The sequence below is a fragment of the Mirounga angustirostris genome, unplaced genomic scaffold (assembly GCF_029215605.1).
Source record: "Mirounga angustirostris isolate CCGP_5_RB_7025 unplaced genomic scaffold, mMirAng1.0.hap1 SCAF_6, whole genome shotgun sequence".
NCBI lineage: Eukaryota > Metazoa > Chordata > Mammalia > Carnivora > Phocidae > Mirounga > Mirounga angustirostris.
In genome coordinates, this window is record NW_026991714.1 from 9,108,445 (window position 1) to 9,129,111 (window position 20,667).

General features: G+C 50.5%; 1 protein-coding gene across 3 annotated transcripts in view; it reads right to left on the reverse strand.

Annotated features, from left to right (window-relative positions):
- The window catches only part of LMX1A (LIM homeobox transcription factor 1 alpha), a 157,512-nt gene extending 139,529 nt beyond the window's left edge, over window positions 1-17,983 (reverse strand). The window contains exons 1-3 of one of the 3 annotated variants that reach the window (XM_045876817.2): window positions 17,345-17,983; window positions 16,484-16,581; window positions 13,840-14,026 (exon numbers count right to left, since the gene is read on the reverse strand). In XM_045876817.2, the coding sequence (XP_045732773.1) occupies window positions 13,840-14,026; window positions 16,484-16,559 (263 nt within the window). In that variant the 5' untranslated portion in view covers window positions 16,560-16,581; window positions 17,345-17,983. Of the gene's footprint in view, window positions 1-13,839; window positions 14,027-16,483; window positions 16,654-17,085; window positions 17,266-17,344 lie in introns of those variants that run through there. The other 2 variants (XM_064593834.1, XM_064593833.1) reach the window with 2 other exon arrangements.
- Between the last annotated feature and the right edge of the window lie 2,684 nt (window positions 17,984-20,667).

Consider the following 20,667-nt stretch of genomic DNA (forward strand, 5'->3'; position numbering starts at 1 on the left):
TTACTGGCCACAGAGGCAGAGCCATTGAAAAATACTCAACTCCCTTGGTAACACCAATTTCAGCTTCATCCTCTTCTAAGTGAAGAGGTCTGGCCCCTTATGACACTTACTTTTTTCTTTCCTAGGGTCATATGGCTATGACGGCCCGAGACCCAAGGAAAGATTCATACCCTCCCAAACACTGTTCTCCCGCTCTCTGTCAAAAACATTCCCACACCCTCACTGCACACATCAGACAGTTTGCGATCATGCTCCACACCTCTGAGAACTCAAAGGAAAGGCACGGAGGCAAACCATATAAACTCAAAGAGATTATGTGATTTGCCCAGGCCCACTCAGCCAAAGCAGAGGCAAAGGCAGGATTAAGGCTCGAGGCTTCTGGAAAAACCCACTGCTATCTTCCGGGTCACTCCAGTCTCCAGTCTGAGAAAGTTCACATACAAACCAGTCGTGTGAATGAGACCATAAGCAGTGATAGCCAGGTGGAGAGAGACGGGGCCACCACAGCCGACAAGGAGGACCGCGTCCCCATCCTGGACGCCCTTCTCTTCAGGTTTCTGCTGAGTCTCCCAGGAAGCAAAGGCCCTTCCACTGCCAGACATGTGCACGGTCTAGCTGCCAAGCCCAGCTGATGAGCTCCAGGCTTGGGGAATCGGCCACACCATGTACACCCTGGACCACGCCGTAACCAAATGGAGTTCGGACAGATGAACAGCAGAGACAGGAAGGTGACAGACAGCTTGGGTTTGCACTAAGACAACTAGTGTCTGAAGAAGAAGGACACAGGCTGGAGCCTCACTCTGCTGGCCCCCACCAGCCCCTGACCCAGGGTGGCCTTGGGAAAGAAGCAATGTGGGAGGTTGCAGTGGCTACCTGAGGAGAGACAGAAAACAGACCCACCTCTCTTGGCCTCCGTTCTGTGGTTCAGTTCCGGCTAATCCACAGAATACAGGGAATAAACGGTCAGGACAGAGGAGAGCAGGGCCAGATCCTGTGCCCTACATGGGTCCCTGAACCTTCCCCAGGCTTCTCCTCTGTTAGTTGGATGCCCCTCACTCTCTTTGATCCTCAACCTCCTTCCCTTCCTGGTGAAACTCATCTGAGCCATGAAGGAGGCTCAAGACTAGCCCATCATATGATGTCTTCCCTTCATTCTAGCTTCACCCCAGGTACTGCTATGTTTTTTTCCTTCTGATCTTTCTTCTGCTGTCCACCTTCTCAGAAGAGCTGGTCATATCACTCCCTCTGCTACTTCAACTACGTTTTACTCTACAACCCATTAAAATGCTGTCCCGTCCCCTCTATGCCTCTGATGAAACTACTCTTGAGGGACACCTGCATGGCTCAGTCGGTTAAGCATCTGCCTTCAGCTCAGGCCATGATCTCAGGGTCCTGGGATCGAGCCCCACATCGGGCTCCCTGCTCAGCGGGGAGCCTGCTTGTCCCTCTGCTGTTCCCCCTGCTTGTGCTCTCTCTCCCTCTCTGACAAATAAGTAAATAAAATCTTAAAAAAAAAAAAAAAGAAAAGAAAAGAAAAGAAAAACCTACTCTTGATAAGGTTACAATGACTAACTGCCAATTTCAAGAGCAAATAGGCAGCCCTACTTTTGGGAAGTCCCCACCACTGCCCTGTCTTCCAGAACCTCACTCACCCCGGTGTACTCTCCTGCCTCTGTGCCATCCCCCCACGGATGGACTTCTTGAATGCCGGTGCTCTTCTTACCCTATGTAGCATCCCCTTGGCCATTCCCCTCTTCCCGTGACTTATGTGATAATATATCCTAAACTCGGGGTCCCTTGGTTATGTATTACTACGTACTATTCAGTAGCTTCTTGGCGCTTACCACAATTTGAAATATGCCTTTATTTATTGGTTTATTTTCTGTCACCTCTTCCATGAAGCTTTTATAACAACCCCAAGCAAGTCCCCCATTGATTAACTTATCCATTCAACCCACAGACATTTGTCTAACGCCTAGTGTGTGTCAGGTACCGTGCAAGATGCTGGAGAGAGAGGTCTCAAGAAACAAAACACCACACAAAAACAGGAAGGGCCCTGCCCTCACAGAGTTTATGACCTACTGACTCAGGCCACAAAGCAACAAATAAATGTAGACTTCATATGATGACAAGCACTATGGAGATCATGAAGAGCACAGAGTAGTGCAGAACCAAGGGACTTAAATGAGTGGGCTCTCTGTCCTACAGGCCAGGGCTCTCTTCAAACAATCTTATTCTTCTCTTAGGCATCTTTTTAATTTATATCTCTAAACAGTCTCTGCTAGATTGTTAATACATCCGTGCTTCATTTTACTCATTTTTTACATACCTGGCACATAGAGGAATTTAATAAGTCTGTCTGATGATTAGATGAATGAATGAGTGATTTAATTAATAAACCAACTGTTTATAAGATTCCATTTAATTCTCAATTTGAGAAATCCGCATACAACCAGGTAAAATGCATTCCAGTTACTGCTGTATTACCTGAAATCTCTAGTTTCATTACATGCCAGTTTACAGAGATTAAATTCAGACCCACATTCCATCTCTCTAAAATTGACTGGAACTAGTTTTAAGTGAACCAAGCGTCAGCACCGGTGAGTGAAATAATACAATACAGGAATACTTAATTTCCTTAAAAACCAAGATTCCATTATCCCTTTTTCGATCCAGCCAGGTCACGTAATAAACAAGAGGGAGTCAACAGTTCTGGAAATCAGCCTCATACCAGGGCAGAGCAGGATCTTTTCTAGCTGAGGCTGGGGCTTGCTTGAGCATACAACATGGTTCAGAAGAAACCTTGGAAAAGGGTTATGCAAGGAATGGATGGACAGCTGCTGGCTAGTCCCAATGGAAGTTATGTTTGGAAGGCTCCAGATCTGATATTTAACAGTTCTGCTGCCAAATGTGCAGACAGGCTCCCCAGAACAAGGCACCAATAGCAAACTCTGGGAGCTGCAGAGAGAGAAAAATGGATGCTTGTCTGCCTTTTTGTCATTATTCCGGTGGGGAAGAACAGCTAAGCTAGAGGGACAATGGAGCCCAGGGCAGATGGGATGGGACAGGAAAGGATGGAGGCAGGATGGCTTTGTGGGTATAGAGTTTGATAAACAGGAGTGATGGGTGTTTGCTAGCAACTTTCACACACACACACACACACACACACACACAGGCAATCCCCAAATCCAAAGAACTTCCTTTAAAATCACGCAATATATAAACAGCTGACCGTCAGAAGGCTGCCTAAAAGCTCAAGTATCTAGCAGGTGGGGACTTGTTTTCCAAGAGCTGGTTCAACAGGACAAACTGAGAATTGTGATCTCACTGAGGTATGAACACCAGAATTCAAGCAGCAGATGGCGTGATTTAGAGGAAAGGCCATTGGACCAGGAGTCCGTGGTTGGAGACAGCATCCCAGCTTCCCTCTTTACCAACAGCGTGACCTTGGGCAAGTTCTTAACCTCTCTGAGCCTCAGTTTCCTAGCTATAAAATGCAGAGGGAGGAAAAAAAAAACCTCTCCTTATCTAACTTTAAAAACTGTTGTGAGGTCCAAAAAAGATAATGCATGCAAAGGCTCTTTGAAAATGGGAAAGTGGGGCACCTGGGTGGCTCAGTCGTTTAAGCAACTGCCTTTGGCTCAGGTCATGATCCCAAGGTCCTGGGATCGGATCCCGCATCGGGCTCCCTGTTCAGCAGGGAGCCTGATTCTCCCTCTGCCCCTCCCTTCTGCTTGTTCTCTCTCTCTCTCTCTCAAAAATAAATAAATAAAATCTTAAAAAAAAAAAAAAGAAAGAAAATGGAAAAGGATACATTTTTTTCAACACGTCCTTTTATGGTAATTCCTACAAGCCAAGCATTGACCTGTATACTTTATAAATATTAACCCAAAATGACCCTATGAGGTTGGTACTTTCATTACTCTCCATTTTATTTTATTATTTTTTAAGATTTTATTTATTTTTTTTGACAGAGAGAGCAAGAGAGCACAAGCAGGGGGAGCAGGAGCAGAGGGAGAAGCAGGTTCCCCGCTGTGCAGGGAGCCTGATGCAGGGGCTCGATCCCAGGACTCTGGAATCATGACCTGAGCCGGAGGCAGACACTTAATGACTGAGCCACCCAGGCGCCCCTCATTACCCCATTTTAGAGAGAGGAAACCAGCACTGACAAAGTAAGACCCTTGCCCATGGAAATGGCTAGCGAGCAACAGAGCAAGGATGTGATCCCAGACCCCCTGTGTCCACAGTCTATGCTCTCAGCCACTACCCCACGCAGAGTTATCATGCACAGCTCCTGAGAATCTACATTCGTTCACTCGTATAAAAAAAGTCAACAATAATACCCAACCCTGTATAGTTCTCTGTATTTTACCAAAAAGCTTTCCGTGTTCATTTTCTTACTCAAGTCTCACAATAATGCTACGAGGTTGTTAGCATATTCCCTTATACAAATAAGGACTTTGTGGTTTGGACGTTTCTTGACAGTAGGACATGTGTTTCCAGTTATTTTCCAGTAATGGTGGGAGCTACGCAGTGCCCAAACCAACCATACCCACCTGTCCAACCCCTTCCATCTATGGACATGGACTTTTGAAATGGAAGATCCCAACCAAGAGCAGAACCCAGAAGAAAAGGAGCAGGTGTATAATCACAACCAGCCTTACACACAGACAAACAGAAAAACACCTACAAAGTGGTATTTGCATTCTGTCCAAAATTACCTCCTATACTGGTCCCATTCTAGGACCTCAAATCCTACTATAAGGTAGTCATTCCTTTTCAACTGAATGCCCTTCGAGTTAAAAAGTATCTTTGAAAGAACACCACATTCTCATGTACATCCCAAGTGAATTATTTCATAATAGCTTGTCCAATTCGACAGATAGCTAAGACCAAGGGCTAGCCTGTACACAAGATAATATGAAATTTAAAAGGTCACAAGATGGGTTCAGAGCGCAAGATAAGCAAGAAGGCAAGACTGAGCTGAGATCCTGAAAATGGGGTGGTATAACTAGTGCTCTGGATAAATCTAGGGATGCCAGGTGCATAGAGCCCCAAGGGAAAGAGAGGCACAGGGACCAAGCAACACTCCTGCCAAAGAAATGCAAGGGAGGGTCTTCTGGAATGTTCTTCCACTTTGGGTTTCCAAAGTATACCTCGCAGCTCTGCCAACTGGATTTCGTCTCTGAGGAGCTGTGCCTGGATCCCTGTGAAGGGGGCGGCCATCATTGTCTGTGTAGCCGGAAGACATGCACAAAGGAATCCCTGCTACAACGTAGGAGGGGCAAGAGGAGAAGGGGTGAGGGGAGCCAGCAGCAGGGGAGGAAGCTCTCGATGGTTATGTTAAAAAGGATTTGTTCCACTGTCAAAACCAGAAAGCTCTCCCCAAGAGCCAGCTTTAGGAAAGGAAGCCTGAAATGACAGAGAGGGGGTGGGTGTATTAAGGAGGCTCCTTGGAAAAGAGGCTGAAGTGACGGGGAGAGCGGCACTGGGCCAAAGGCAGGTATGGCCGGAAAAATCCACCTCTGAACTGGGATGATCCACCAACGCCTGGGGAAAGAACAGAAACTGGGCTCTGGCATTTCTGCTGGGTCCCAGAAAGAGGGCTCCCCAAGCCAACCTCACTCTCTAGGGCAAGGACAGTCCTTTAAGTCCAGCCCCTGGAGCACTCATCCATCCCGGTTCTCCCCAGGGACTAGGAGAGGGCCCAGTGGCCACCAAGCTCCTGAAAACTGTACTCCACTCAACTGCCCATTCCCCGTTGGGGGCCCCACCTTATCTCCCAAAGACATCAACCTCTTCTCCAGCATGGAGCTGGGGGCCCCAGGCCAAGCTGTGGCATCAGCTCCTACTTAGTTAGGTTCAGGCTATTGGAGTACTCAAACAAAGACATATTTGGGCCCTCCTGCGGAGAGAGAGGGGACCATTTCTGGGCCCAGAGGGAGCTGCCCTTAATCTGCTGCACAGTGAATGACAACAATGTTAAGAATGAAAATATGGTTTGGGGGGATCATCCCCAGGAGCCCAACATTTTGGTATTTAAAGGAACTTTAATGAGCTTAAGAGGCTAATCTGGAGTTCAGGAGGGGGTGTTTTGTTTTGTTTTGTTTTGTTTTCAAAAATCCTTTTAAAGGTTCCTGAGGCTCCATAGGGAGGGGGCACCAGAACTGTGAGTCAAGGCGTGGGGCTGAGTAGCTGAGGGGCCCAGATGGAACAGGAGAGGAGGCTGCTGGAAAGATCCCCCCCCACTGCAGCCGCAGAACCTGGTGCTCTAGAGATAAAGGAGGGTTCTTCCCAGGCTGGAGAAGTGCCATGTCCACAGAAGCAGCAAGAAGCTGAGAATGAGTGGTGTGTTTACATCCTATCAGGATGCCAGTCAGGTTTCTCACCAAAGAACTCCTTCTGGTTTACTGGTGACAGCATCAGACACAGGTGCTTCTCTGACCCCCCCCCCACCCCCCCGCCAAGAAACATCCATCTAGAGCAGAAGCACATAAGATGGCATCCACAGAGTACCAGGCACACTCAGAAGATGTGCAGGGGCCCCTAGCCGGTCACCCAAAGAGCCAGGGTCATGGGATCACGCATACCTGAGGGGTATGCCCCCTGCCAACGACTGAGCTGAGCCCTGCTCCATAACTCGGTGGCCATGGGACAGGACTCTGACTTTTGCATCCAGAAGACTAATTAGTTTCCCCCACGTGAGCAAATCAAAAGAGGACTCATGGTCCATACGGATGGCCTGGGGGGAAAAAATGAGGCAGTTGATGAGATGGTATTTAAGTAAGATCTGATGCTGGCAAGAGTCAAGTTACTAGAATTCCACAGGGCATAGGGGAGTGAGGGGGAGGCAGAATGGGACGGGGCCAGATGTGAGCACCAGATAGAGCATGTGGTCCATTCCCAGCAATGCTGGACGCTAAAGATATTTGTTATATGCACAGAGTTTAATTGGGCCTGTCAGGCAAGGTAGGCCGGCCCATAGTGGCCAGACATCTATCAGGGCTGGTCCGTTATAGGATAATAATGATCAAACACCGTTCTAATAGGATGGGGAGACACTGGAGTCAGAAAAGCCAGACATCTTTACTGTTATCCAAAAACAGTATCCCCAAACTGGAAGCCAGAAAGGCTGGGAGAGACCAAACTCTTTCATGGAGCTTCAGCTAGAGGGCTGGGAAAAGCACAGTCCATTTTGTATTTTCAGTTGTTGTGACATTACGGTGCACTAATGGGGAATCCGGCAACGGTTTCCTTCGATTCTGGCTAATCCAAGCATGGCGGCCAGGTGACAAGCTCCTCGGTTCGCCAACTGAGAAGAACAGCCCAGAGGTAGGTTTTAAAAATCTTTTTTTTTTTTTAATTACTCAGCTGGGGTTGTCTGTGATGGGACCAAGTCTACACACAAGGTGGGAAACGGATGGAGGGCCATGGTTTTTATTCCTTCCTTGATGTCTTCGCTAATACGTCAGTGTTTCTGCCGCATTCCAATTGAATCTGCTGTGTAATGCCCAAAGAAACTTAATCCCTATCCTAAGTCTCATTTTATTTATTTTCAGTAGTGTGAAAACAAACATGTAGCAAGATGACAGTGTTTACACCTCCTTTTTAGCCGATACAGCTCTAATCCTCCCGCTAATTAATGCCAGGGCCCGTAGCAATTTTATTAATTTCGTCTTGGTTAAAAATATAGAGACAGATAATTGTGCTTGACTAAAATAACAATCTGACATTTGGAAGGTGTTCCCTTCATTTCAGCAAGGCGGTTGGCCGAGTTTCATTTAATATATGACAAAGAGACACAAAGTGGCAGCCGACACTGGTCAGCGATAACATAACTAATTCTAATTGTGATAAATTGACTAAAATGTCCCACGGCGTGCTAGTCAAAAAGACTACGGAGACAATGTAAATCCCAAGCCGGTTTTCCTGTAGGTTCCAGTAGAACAGGGCACACAGGAAAGAAGGGTCTCTGGTCTCTTGTCCCCTGATATCATTTCCTTCAGAACCCTTTCTTCATTTTGCTCCTAAAATCACCAACTTTCCCACACCAAAGCTGCAAAGGCCACTGGCAACACTGTTCTGCATGTCACTAAGAGACTTTCAGAAAAAAACAGGTGTTCCTAGGGGGCAGCCTTAGGCCTGCTGGTAAGAGAACAGGGCCCTCCTGGGATAGGGACCCTGCTGCTCGCTGCAGAGGCTGGGAGAGGCACGCCACCCTGGGGGGGGGGGGGGGGGCAATCCTCCTGATCTCAGCCTGCAAGTGGCTTGCTAAGAGCTCCCCTCTGAAGATGTGAAAGGACACTAAAAAATCCACATTAGAAAGATATTAAAAAAAAAAAATTGAAAAACACTCAAATAGGGCTAAGCGTTCACAGTTATGGTAGAAATTATTTTTAAATCTTTCCATGTGATTGCACATTCCCCCCACATCGTTCATTCCCTAATGTTGCACAACTGTACTTAACACTCAAGTCATCGGGATTCAATATGGGTCATTTTGAACGTGACGGGATTCAACAATGACCTGTGGTATGGGCGTTGACTCTAAGAGGCTTTACTAAATTTCTGATAATATAAGGAATATTTTAAATCCTCGCCTCTTGTTACACTTCAAAATGCCGTGACCCAAACAATTTCTCTGTCCGCAAAAAATAATTAGCTGATAATTTAAGAAATGGAATTGTTCTCATTAGAGAAAGAGTACCTGTTCATGACCTCCAAAAAAATTTCTTCCGGAATTAGAAAGCAACGATGACGAGCCCTCTCTAAAATCAATAACAGTATTTTGGTGAATGCAAAACTTATAAATGAGAAAAATGAAACTGAAAGGCAAGACAAACAGTGAACTTTCAGAACAGCTCCTGTCACTGAAATCTAAAAGCAAAAACAGCTCCTTAGCTGGGTGGATGACAGAAGTCCCAGGACTCTAGAGTATGTACAACTGGACTGGATAAATAGCTTTTTATAATGTGCTTCATTTATGTAAGGATCAAAAGAATCCCACAGCCCTCCACTGAAAAGCAATGTTCGTATACAATTCCCAGAATACTATTAATATCTACTTGTGCTAATTTTATTTCAAAATTTTAAGTCTTAGATTCCAAGGAAGTCCTACCCAGGGACCAATCCATATAAAAAGAGAAAACACCTCTGAGCAAGGGCTGTTTCCAATCACCCTGCAAATAAAAGAAGAGATTACTCGGCCCACACCAACACACAGCCACAGCCGTGGACGGCGCTTATCCCGAGCTAAACCCCCTGCAATTTAATGCAGACATCAATTTATTACCTAGCTGTGTTTGATTTTTGTATTCCTTACATTTTATTATGCCAGGAGTGGGGCCAACAAAAGATCAAGTACAGCAAAAATCTACAATTGCCTCTGTAATTTCATCTGTGGGCTCCCTTCTAGGAGTAACTGCATGCCCAATTTTAATCTGCAAGTAATGTCACAGTAATAAAACCAAACTAATTAACTAATTCTTCTCCCTATACACACACACACACACACACACACACACATCCTACACCACCTTGATAAAATGCAGAATTAGTTCATTACTGGTCCTAATAGAGATCATTACCCCGGTCATTTTCTCCGAGGGGCTGCCAATCAGCAGGGCGAAGGCAAGACAGAGAAAGCTCTAAATGTGATATCCGCTCGGCCCCCATTTTAGTCCCTGTCTTCAGAAAATTGGTCTGCTCCAAAAGAAAGGGGAGAAAACATGGACCGGCCCTCTGAGGAAAGGTCTCCCAAGGCCTGGGATTTGCTGACATGTGGGGAGTCGTGATGTTATGAGAACAGCCTGATAATAGCAGCACCATCCCACTCTGCTCCTAGGGTGTCCAGAACAATCTAAGGGATAATGATAAACTTCACATGTGAGGGGAGAGGGCCCCGGCTGACGCACCAAGCTGCCAGGCACATGAAAGAAACAATATAAACTTGATTTAAATGTGGGATCCCTTCCAGAAGGCTTAATTATCTATTGTATTACCACATTCCCGTTATTCAGCAGCCTCTTCTGTCTCCAGCTGAAGTCCAACTACAGTATTTGTTTGGAACAAATTCAGGGAAAACTCCAAACTACCCAGATCACAGAGGACTCAGTTAAATAGGGAACAACAGTTATATAAATAGAAGTCCCCTAGGCTGGAAAATATTTTGGTTATCTGCTAACTTTCAGGCACACTGAAAAGAGTGGAATCCAGTTTTTAAACGTCCCTACCTATAGCACGCTCCTGTTTTAAATCACCTGGTACAACTTCAGTAATTCTGTAAACGTCTCATCCCACCTAACTAGTTATTTTTCTTTGATGACCTGTCATGCTCAAAAAAGATCACCTCCAGTTCTTAATTTCTGAGGACATTCATAAATCAGTGTTCTGCACTCCAGCCTTAAATGCTTATTTGTTTTGGATGATCAGAAGATAAATGACTCCTAAGGGTGTCATAGTGTAAGAGACAAATATTTAACAAAACATCCTGAAGTCTGAAATGAATGGCTGTGCCTCAGATGCCACTGTCCATTCCATTTTTTTTAATTAGACAAGTTTGGTGTTTGACACCAAGAAGGTGTAACCACTAGCTGATAGAGCAGAATTTGCACTGTTTAGCTGACCACCTGACACCACGAATAGGCAGCTAGTAATTCAAATGTAAAACTGCCCACAGCCAGGAAAGCACTTATAAATGGCTAAAACAAATACAATAAACTTGCTCTGTTAATATTATGTTTCTGCCCTTCACCGAAGACTGCACACTAGCTCTACGTTCTTTCATTTTAACGTGTAGGAACAGCATTTCAACTCGGCAAATCTGGCGAGCAGGGCATGCCTGACCTGCATCTTCATGATGTGCTTCCTCATTTACCCCCACGCAGCCCCACCATCTCACCTCCAGCTCTTTTTCCTCTCCCTCCGTTTGCCTTGTCTGGGCCTCAGATTTTAAAAAGATCCACACAAAAGGGCAAAACTATTTTTAAATAATCAATTCATTCAAGAGGAAAAAAGTGCTCTCTGTGACTGTCTCATGATATCTGCAACTGAAAACGTCCCTCTGGACGACAAAGATCTGGTCATTCCAGAGGGCTCCTAGGCAATACGTATTCCTGCACTTAGAGGAGGCTTCTAAGAAATCCTTGATAGTTGGGAGAATACAGAAGGCAAATGGGCTAGGCTGAAAGCCCCCTGAAGGCAGCCCTGTCTCATAGCCTCTCAGCACACAGCCCCCTGCCTTGCACAGAGAAGCTTGATGATAACAGGTGGCTGAATAAAGGAATTTGTCCGCAGCCTAGTTTTGAAACAAACAACCACAGCAACCACCATGCATGCTGATGCCATGAAGATGATCAGATATATTAAAACCCCATTTTGTTGGGAAAAGGGAATGGGATTGGGACAGGGAACAGAGGAGAAACTAAGAATAAAACTCATCTTTTAAAAAAAAAAAATATTGAGGGGTTGGGCACAGACCCGTGCTGATAGGGTGCCATGAGCTAAACGAGGGCAAGCAACTCCGTTTTGGACATGTGTTTCCGAAATAGATGTTAAAATTAAAATCAAACCCCCTCATTGTAACGTCAACACCTCTCTGAACAATGCAGCTTACGTTCCTCTACAAAATCTTCCTGGTTCCAGCCAACAGCTTGCAAGTCAATCCCTGCAATTTTCCCTTTGCAGAAATAGCTGTGAGAGAGGAGAACTGACCTTAGTGGGCTCCTAATAAGCCCAAACCACGCCAAACCTGGGGGGCTGGAATGGAGGGGACACTGTTGTGTTAAGTACTTTACAACAACTGTTTCTTCCCCTCTTGACACAGCCTGACTTCCTTAAAGAAGATCTGACTGGCCAGACAGCTGTGTTGACCCTTGAGCCTTCTTTGATTCGTGATTTTTTTTTTTTTCCAACAAACAGAATAGAAATTCACAACCCAAATCCTTTCCTAAGCTCCAATACTTTCGAATTCGCTAGTGTTGTGCCTGAAGGATGTGGACATTTCGGTAATCTATAAGCAGAAAGATAAAGATTGGGTCGACACAATCCCAAAACCTTCAGATGAAAAGCAAGATGGGGGAGGGGGGGGGAAGTGAGCAATCAACCAGAAGCTTTATCCAAAGGTGATACTTGAAGTTCTGTGGGCAAAATCTGCTTAATTCCCTAAAAATTGCACTTTTCACTCAGACACTGTGGCAACAAACAGACAACCAAGAACAGATACGGGCATGTCTTCTTTAAAAAATGTTAACCATAATTACCACTTTGCAAAGTGGTCATGTGTTTTCATTTCTTTATTCATTTCTGTATTGTCCAACTGGTCCAAAGCAGAACGTGTATTCTTTTTAGTGCTAAAGATGTAAAGTTATCTTTTCAAAATGCCCAGTACCCCTTCCACAGGAGGGTTAGGGTTAGTAAAATTCAAGAAGAGAATGGCAAAGGAGCACTGTCCCGCAGCAAAAATAGCGCGTGCGTGTGTGGTCACTAGGTGTAACCGCTTTGCCTGTTTTCAGGAAACCTCACAGCCCAGGCAACCCTGAAAGGAAGAGATTTCTGTTCTTTCTCAGTGTTTTTTTTTTCTTTTTTGTTATATGGAGACTTCTGCACACCCCCCTTTGCTGTGTTTTTAATAACGTGATAGGAACTGCTTTTCCTGCACACTGCCCATCCCTTGATTATCCTCACCGACTGCTGTCTCTTTTATTCACCAGCAACAAATGCGGAATTCTGCGCGCGCACGCGCATCCCCTCGGCCACACACACCAATCTAGTGTGCAAAAAAGAGAGGCCTGCGTTGCCGCCGCTTTTCTTTCCTTCAGTACCGCGCACAGCTTTGCGAAGTCCGTGTCCCCATTGACTAGCCCTTTTGACAAGGAAAAGCAGTTCTCTCTCCATGGACCCACTAAGCAACTCCGGGCCTGCCTGGCGAGAACCAGGAAATCCTTCTAACTCCCATCCAGGCCGCATCCAGGCTTTAGGCATTACAGAAATCTAGATTCCAAATAATCTACTTTCTTAAATACCTGCCGCCTAATTCTCCTCCAAACACACCAGAACGGTCACGTCGGCAGGAGAGAGCTAAATCCGGTGCAAGGCTGCAGGGCACACCCACGCGGGAATTCGGGGTAGGGGGGAAGCTGTGCGGTGGAGGAGGGAGCCTCAGATCAGGCCCCGCTTCTGGCCTAACGGCCCCTGCACCCCAGGGTTTTTGAGAAACGGGGCGGGGGTCGGGGGCAGTGAGAGAAAAGGCAAACAGGATGTGCGCGGAGCTCGGAGGGGCCGCCGCGCCATTTCTGAGCCCAGTCTGTCGCGACGCGGGGGGACAAAGCCGAGCGGGAACCGCGCACAGAGGATGGAAGCCGTGGGAGCAGAAACCTCGCTGCTCGCCCTAAGCGCCCGGGCGGCGCAGACACGTGGCTCAGACGGAGTGGGAACCCCGCGAGCAGACGTGGGCCACTGGCAGCCCGCGGGGCACCCCAGGGAAGGGGAGAGCCGGGAACGAGACGGATGGGGTCGGAGCCCCCACAGAGGTGTGTCCCCCTGGGAAGGGCCAGGTCGGAGTAGGAGCCTGGGAAGACTGCACACCAGGCGAGCACACCGTGGACGGAGCCGTCGCTCGCGCCCCTGCGGGCCGGGCCGTGGCAGGGCGCACCGCGCACGTCTCCGCGGCCCGGGGGAGGGCAACCCGCGACAAGCTGGGGGTGAACCGGCCCTCCGCGTCTCTGGGTGCGCGGGTGCCTCTCGCGCCTTTCGGAAGCCGATGGGGGTAAAGGAGGACCGAGTCTCCAGCGCTTGCTGGTGCCCGCGTGGGGGACGCGCTCCGGCGACGCGATCACTTACTTCTCGTAGTCATACTTGCAGTAGAGCTTCTTGTCCCGGTAGAAGCAGGTGGTCTCCAGGGGCTCTTTGCAGGAGGCGCACTGCACGCACTGCTCATGCCAGAAGCTGTCGTTGAGCCTCAGCAGAAACCTGTCCGAGATGACCCGTTGACAGCCCTCGCAGACAGACTTGGGGCTCACCGCTCTGCCTACAGCAGCAATAGACGTTCTCTGGTCAACCGCGCCGGCCCAGCATCCCGGCCAAAGCCGGCCGGGACCCGCTCCGTTCACGCCATGCCCGCGGATTTCTCCCGCGGCCCCCACCCTGGGAAGCCCCCCGTTAATCAACCAAACCGCGTTTTAGAGAACAGAGAAAAATCAAACCGGGTGTTGTTTCTAACAAACAGCAACTCTATGGGAAGGTTCACATTCTACCGGGGAGGGGGCAGAAATCAATAATAAGGGACCTTAATTATCAAACCTACCCAGGTATTCACGCAAATGTGCGCACAACCAGTAAAATTAGGCTACAGATAAATTTGCGCTCCCAGGTTTATCACCTAAGCATTAAGTCACTCACTATACTTGTCTCTTTTGACTATTATGAAAACTGCGAGTCTATAAAAAGAATTTGGGGGGGCGCCTGGGTGGCTCAGTCGTTAAGCATCTGCCTTCGGCTCAGGTCATGATTCCAGGGTCCTGGGATCGAGCCCCACATTGGGCTCTCTGCTCAGCAGAAAGCCTGCTTCTCCCTCTCCCAGTCCCCCTGCTTGTGTTCCCTCTCGCTGTCTTTCTGTCAAATAAATAAATAAAATATTTTAAAAAAAATTGGGGGGGGATTGGTTTTTTCTTTTGCTAAAACGCAATTCTGTTGTATTTTTTGAGGGAAAACTTTAAAATTTTTATTTCCTTCCTAAAAAGTCTCAGACGTACAGAAAAATACCATCTCGCTCCAGGCAAACTCAGTATTGTTGAAAGTAACGAACCCCAAAGTGCTGCACCTTGGCTGGAGTACAAGCTGCAGGTGGGTTTACACGTATACTTTCAAGTGTATATATGTATGTAGACATATGCATAATTTAAAAGCATCAAAATAGAAGGGGGAAAAAAGGAAAGAAGCAGGGCGCCGAGATGCCGCGGGCATTCCGGGAATCCCCACGCTCAGCTACCGCGTGTGCGAATGACACCCACCCCAAACCCACTCCACGCAAATGGGGAATGCCCTCCACCCTACCCCCTTGGATTTTTGTCTGTTTTGTTCCTTTATTTTGCTGGGGGGATGCCCTTTTCTAGGATGTGGGAACGCTTGGCCGCCTTTGTCGGCACATTTCACAGCTATTTAAAGAAGGCCTTGTCCCCTGATAACAATACTCTTGCGCGTGGTGTCCCAAAGGGCCTGACCCTTCCCGTTTCCTTGCTACACTCCTGTCACTTTTTCCCTTGGGGGATCCTGCCACCAGCTCCTGAGTGGGGCCAGTCGCCCTGGGGCACGCAGGGAGGGCTAAGAAAAGTAGCGAGATAGTCCTCAGTTGTAAAATTCTCTATTCCTTCTGCCCTGTGTCGGCGTTCAGGGCCAGGCCCCGGGCGTTGGGAGCCGCCGGGAGCCCGCGGAGCGCACACTGCGCGCCCCGACGCCCGCGGTAGGCACAAGGTCGCGCGCGCTCCGTGCCAGGGCAATGCCAGCTCTGCCCCCCCCCCCACCCCGCGCTCTTCCGACGCTGCACGGAGTCGAGAAGTTTCCCAAATCGCGGTTGAAAGAGGGGAACGCAGTGCGCGTGATTTCGTTTCATCTGGGGAGTAGGAGGGAATTCCTCTCCGGATGTGGTTTCTCCAGCCAAACTGTCTCATCGCCTTCACCCCGCTCTAGCGGTTCCGAAGGACGGAAAGAGGCAAGAGGTTTAAATGACAAAACGAAAATCCCTCCCGCTAAAATACCCAAACACCCGCTGCCCACACCTGAAAACCACCAAGGTCGGGGTGGGAGGTGGGGTTGAGAATCCTTGGCCTCATATCAGCGAGACCCGCGCGTGTGGACACCCTTCCGAGGCCCTTGGCTCGCGGCTCCTAGCGGTCGCTGCAAATGGATTGGGGAGGCAGCGGGGAAACCCGCCGGCCTCGAGGTCCGGCTCCAGTTAATTAAAACCGAAGCGAGGGCCCTGCGGTGCGGGCTAATCCCCGCGCTGCGCTGCCCACCGGCCCGGAAAAGCCCTTCGGCCGTGCCCGAGACTGAGATTGGGGCTGGAGTTGGTGGGGACCAGAAGCCGCCTCGAACTTGGGCGCCTTCAAGCTTCGGGTTCCCTATGCTCGCCCCTAGGCCCCCGAGAAGCGGGCGGCATTTATGAGATGTCGATCAGCTCCGTGATTAAAAATCCAGCCCGGAGTATTTTTAATCACTTGCCACTCAGACGCCCGCGAGCAATCTCGCCCGCCCCTCGCGGCTTTGGGGAATTCGGTGCCCGGCGAGTGAGGCCTGGGGCGGCTTGTCGGTTCGGGGTAGGAAGGACCCACAGGGACTGACGGACAGACGGAGCGTGGGCTCCACTGAGTGCCCGACGCGGGGCGCCGTCTCCCTTATTGCCGAACAGGTCCCGGCGGGCTGGGCTGCAGAGCTGGGGTCTGTCTGCTGGAAAGAGGGTGCGCCCGGGGCGCACGGCCTGAACACTCACCCAGCAGCGAGGAAAAGGACGCCGAAGTCTCGATGGCGCTTTGGAAGTTCTCCTCCATCTTCAGGCCGTCCAGCATGTTCGGGCCGGGCCGGGAGGACCTGTAGAGGGGAGGAAACGATGCTTCTGGGGTCCGTGCCCTCTGGGACCGGGAGCCCGCAGCCACCACGCTCCTGGGAAAGGACGGAGGGAGTGTCCAGGGTCACCAGAATGAGCCGGGAGGGTAGAGTCCAGCCAAGAGAAAGGTGGGGTGGGAGGAGAGAGACGAGTCACCGCGAACTGCTCTGACTGATCTGATTTCACTTGAAGTCAACGCGTTTTGTACTCAGACCTCCGCCCCTCAACTGCGCTTCTCCTTCGCTTGCCCCCACCCCCCTCCCCACACACACACCCTCACCCGGTCCCCAGGCCCAGGTTTCCCATCCCGAGTCCGACTCCGCCCTAACCTATACTAACGCGGGCCCTAGGGACAGCTCTGCGGGAACCCAGCGACGGGGGGAGACCGGGATAAAAGGAGTGGGTGTTCCCCTCGCGGGGCCGGGCGCAGGCACGAGGGCCTGCGAGGTCTCCGGCCCGCGCCCCGACCGGCCCGGGGCGTCCCTCACCTGCCCCGGCCCAGGCGGGGCCGAGAGAGCGAGCCGGAGCGCGCCCGCCTGCTCGCGGACCCCGGGCGCTGAGAGCTGCTGGGGGCGCGCGGGGCGGTCCTCCCACCGGTCGGCTGGTGCCGCGAACGTCTGCACGAGCGAAGAAGTCGCCTCGGGGAGGAGCCGCGGCTGGCCCTGCTCACTCTTGGATGCATTTCAAATCAACTTTCCGAAACACGCCCGCCCGAGCCGGAGCCCAGGAACGCGCAGCCCTCCTTACCTGGTGGGCGAGCTCGCTCCCCGCGGCAGGGGCGGGAGGAAGGGGCCGCGCGCCGCGGGGAGCTGCGGCCGGGAGAGGCGTAGGCCCTCGAGGCTGCAGCCGGCGCGGCCGGGAGGGAGCCCGAGCGAGCGCCGGCCCCTGGCTCCGCTCCTCGGCGCGCCCGGGCCGGGCCGGGACGTGGCCGCGGGCGGCCGGCCTTCTCGGGGCGTCCTGGCCGGCCGCGTCGCTTCCTCGGGGCGGGCGGGGAGGGGGCGGGGAGGGCCGGGGCTTCTCCGAGGCCGGGAGGGAGCGCCGAGGCCCGGGGTCGTGGGTGCGAGTCGGGCCCTGCTGCGCCGGGGCGGATCCGGCCGCTGCTGACAGGGGCCGCGGCGCGGCGCGCGGCGGAGGGAAGGGGTGGGGTGCGCGGGGAGGCGGGCTGGGAACGCGCCCCTGGAGCGGCCGCCGAGCTCCCTTTCCCGGCCCGGCTGCGCGGCCCAGCTCGCCGCGGCCGCCTCGCAGGCACGCAAAGTTTCCTCCCCTCCACGTGCAAGGGCTCCCTCGGGGCGCGCCGGCGGGGTCGCCGCCCGGGCCCCCCGCGCCCCCGGCCCCGGCGCTCGCACGCCGCGTCCCCGGCCGCTCGCCGCCGCCGCAGGCGACAGCAGCACCGCGGCCCTCCCCGCGCCGTCGGAAGCGCCGGGAAGCTGTTGGCGGCGTGTGGTTGCTTGCGGGGGGGGTGGGGAGGCCCACAGCTCTGAGCTCCTCAATCCCCTTCTCGGCCAGCCGGGGCTCCCGCAAAGCTCCCCACTTCCGCCGGGCTCGAAACCGGTTGACCAGTTCAGATCGAAACCCGTGCAGAGGCCGGAGGAGCCATGGCCAAAGCTCGAATGGGGCTCCTGGCAGAGACTAGGTGGGATCTGACCCCCAGACACCGAGCCCTCAATGACACTGAGTCAGCTAAGGGGGCATACTGAGGGGAGCAAAGTACTGGGGGGAAATGTCAACTCCCTACACCTCCTGACCTTAGCTTACAGTGGGAGACCTTTAGCCCTCCAGGAGCAGGAACAGGGTCTTAATCATCTGTGTACTCCAGGAGGTTAGCACGGTGCCGGGCCCCAAGTGGATACTCAATAAATAAATCATAATGCGGGCTCACATTTATCGAACATTTTATTATGTGCCAGGCTTGGTTACACAGTTAACTCATTTAATCTTTACAGCAACCCTATGAGGTGGAGACAATTATTATCCCCATATTACAGGTGAGGAAAACGGGAGCAGAGTGAATACCACGGGGAGAGTCGGTTCAACCCCATTCTCTGGGGGCCCCTCAATTCCTGCCCTGAAGGGAACTGAATTGGAATTGCCAGGCGCTTTGGCAGAGTGAACCTGAGCAGGCGAGATGCCACAGGGCCAGCCCTTCTACTCCCTTCTCCAAGGACAGGACCACTTCCTTCTTTGTAAAGAAAAAGTGCTGGGCGCTCCTACTCCAATGGGCTTGGGGGGGCCTTGACCCCGCTCACCCTGGTAAGTGCTGTCTGCCAGCCACCACAAGCCAAACCCAGAACATGACTTTGAGGGAACAAGGGAAAAGGGCAAAGACTTTAATACTTTACATTTGAATGCTGTGTTACACTTTCCAAGGTACTTTCACACACATGATTTTGCTTGATCTTTACAACAAACCTGTGAGGTAGGCAGAACAAATAGTTTTATCCATTGTCTTAGATGAATTTTGGGGCTTAGCAGGGCTGGGCGATTTCTCTGATGTTGCCCAGATGGCTAGTGGCATGTCCCCGGACACCTGTCCTTTGTCCTTTCTTGCCACCCCAGTAGCGTGTGGGGGAAAAAATATGAATTACAGAAGTATTCTTAGGATAACATATAAAGGAGAAGTCAGGCAAGAAAAAGAAAATGGAGTCGGGCAAACACAAGCATAAGGAATATTTTTAAATGCCCAACAGAGTTTTGGTTTCACTAAAGGTCTTGAATTTATGAGCTATGTTTAACTAGTGGTAAGAATTTAGAGAATAAATAGCTTGAAAGTGGATAGGGATAGATGAGAACATCTGATCTGGGACCCAAATCCCTGAAATGGCCTTTGCATCTGGAAAGCAGCCTGATGAGTATAGATCACTCACAAGTGTTGGGTAGGACTGTCTTTCCCCCAGCTGGCTCTTGGGCACCTTCACCATGGGGACTGTCTCATAATCCCATTATAAGCCCTGGGGTCCTTCGTGCGGAGCCAGGCACATATATGTGATTAACAAATGCCACTTACTTAACTGATGGGTGAGCGCTGTGCTCACTAGGGTGGGGGGGGGGGCACTCTAGGAAAGGTGAAAGCTCATGGTTTCAGGAATCCAAGGACCTCACTTTCATGGCCAGCTCTGCCACTGAGTCCGGCGGGCCAAGTTCACCTTTCTGTGCAGTTGTCCTTCCTGTCTGTGATGGTCTGGAAGGCCTTCCCGGTCTGAAATCTGTGAAACAACAGTGTAGAGTTGGCAGTAGAACCAACAGCTCCTTGTTGTACTTTGCAGAATTGGTCCAGGGGTAGACGCTGATATGGCTAAGGGATGTGTCCAAACCATTAAAGATACACCTTGTATATTCAGGGTTTTCTCTTTTATGCTTTATTTTCCCTCTCAATGAATTGGAGATCGTGAACCCCACTCCTCCCTCAATATCATCTCACTTTGGCCTGAGCCACCCCGGTGACATCGTGGGTAGGTAGACAGACATCTTGCCATCTATGAAAGATTCTCCTGATCATACCGCGTGGTTTTTCATTTTAGACTCAAATGCTATGATTTCACCTTTTTAATGACTGAAGAGGCCACAAAGCCTCATGTCCAGAAGCCATATTCTCCCTTTTATCAGAAATACTGTTTTCTGAGAGTTTGTGGAAGTGAGGTAAACAGGCTTTAGAAGAGACACCCCATATGACTGACTTTTAGAGAGGGAGGTGACCTTAAAGCTCATCTGGTCCAAGTGTTAAGTTTATATTGGGTCAAAATTCATTTCCCTAGCGCAGCCACATCTGGTCCATTGATTGCTCAGGGTTGGCCATCGGAAATGTCAAATCCTACTTCCAAGATCTGCCAGATGTGGGCAGAGCTGCCCTCTCTGTTCTGTTCCGTTTGTTTCTGAACCTGCTCCGGTTTTTTCTCTATCCCTCCTAAATTATGCCACCCAGACCTGCTTTCCAGTGATCGTGCGTTCGGGACCTCGTCTCCTCTCTCTGGCCATAAAACACCCATTAACATGGCCTGATTTGGGGGTTGGCATTTTCCGTGGCTGCCGCGGACTCACCCTGTGTGTGTGAGTAACAAAACCTCCCTCTGTCC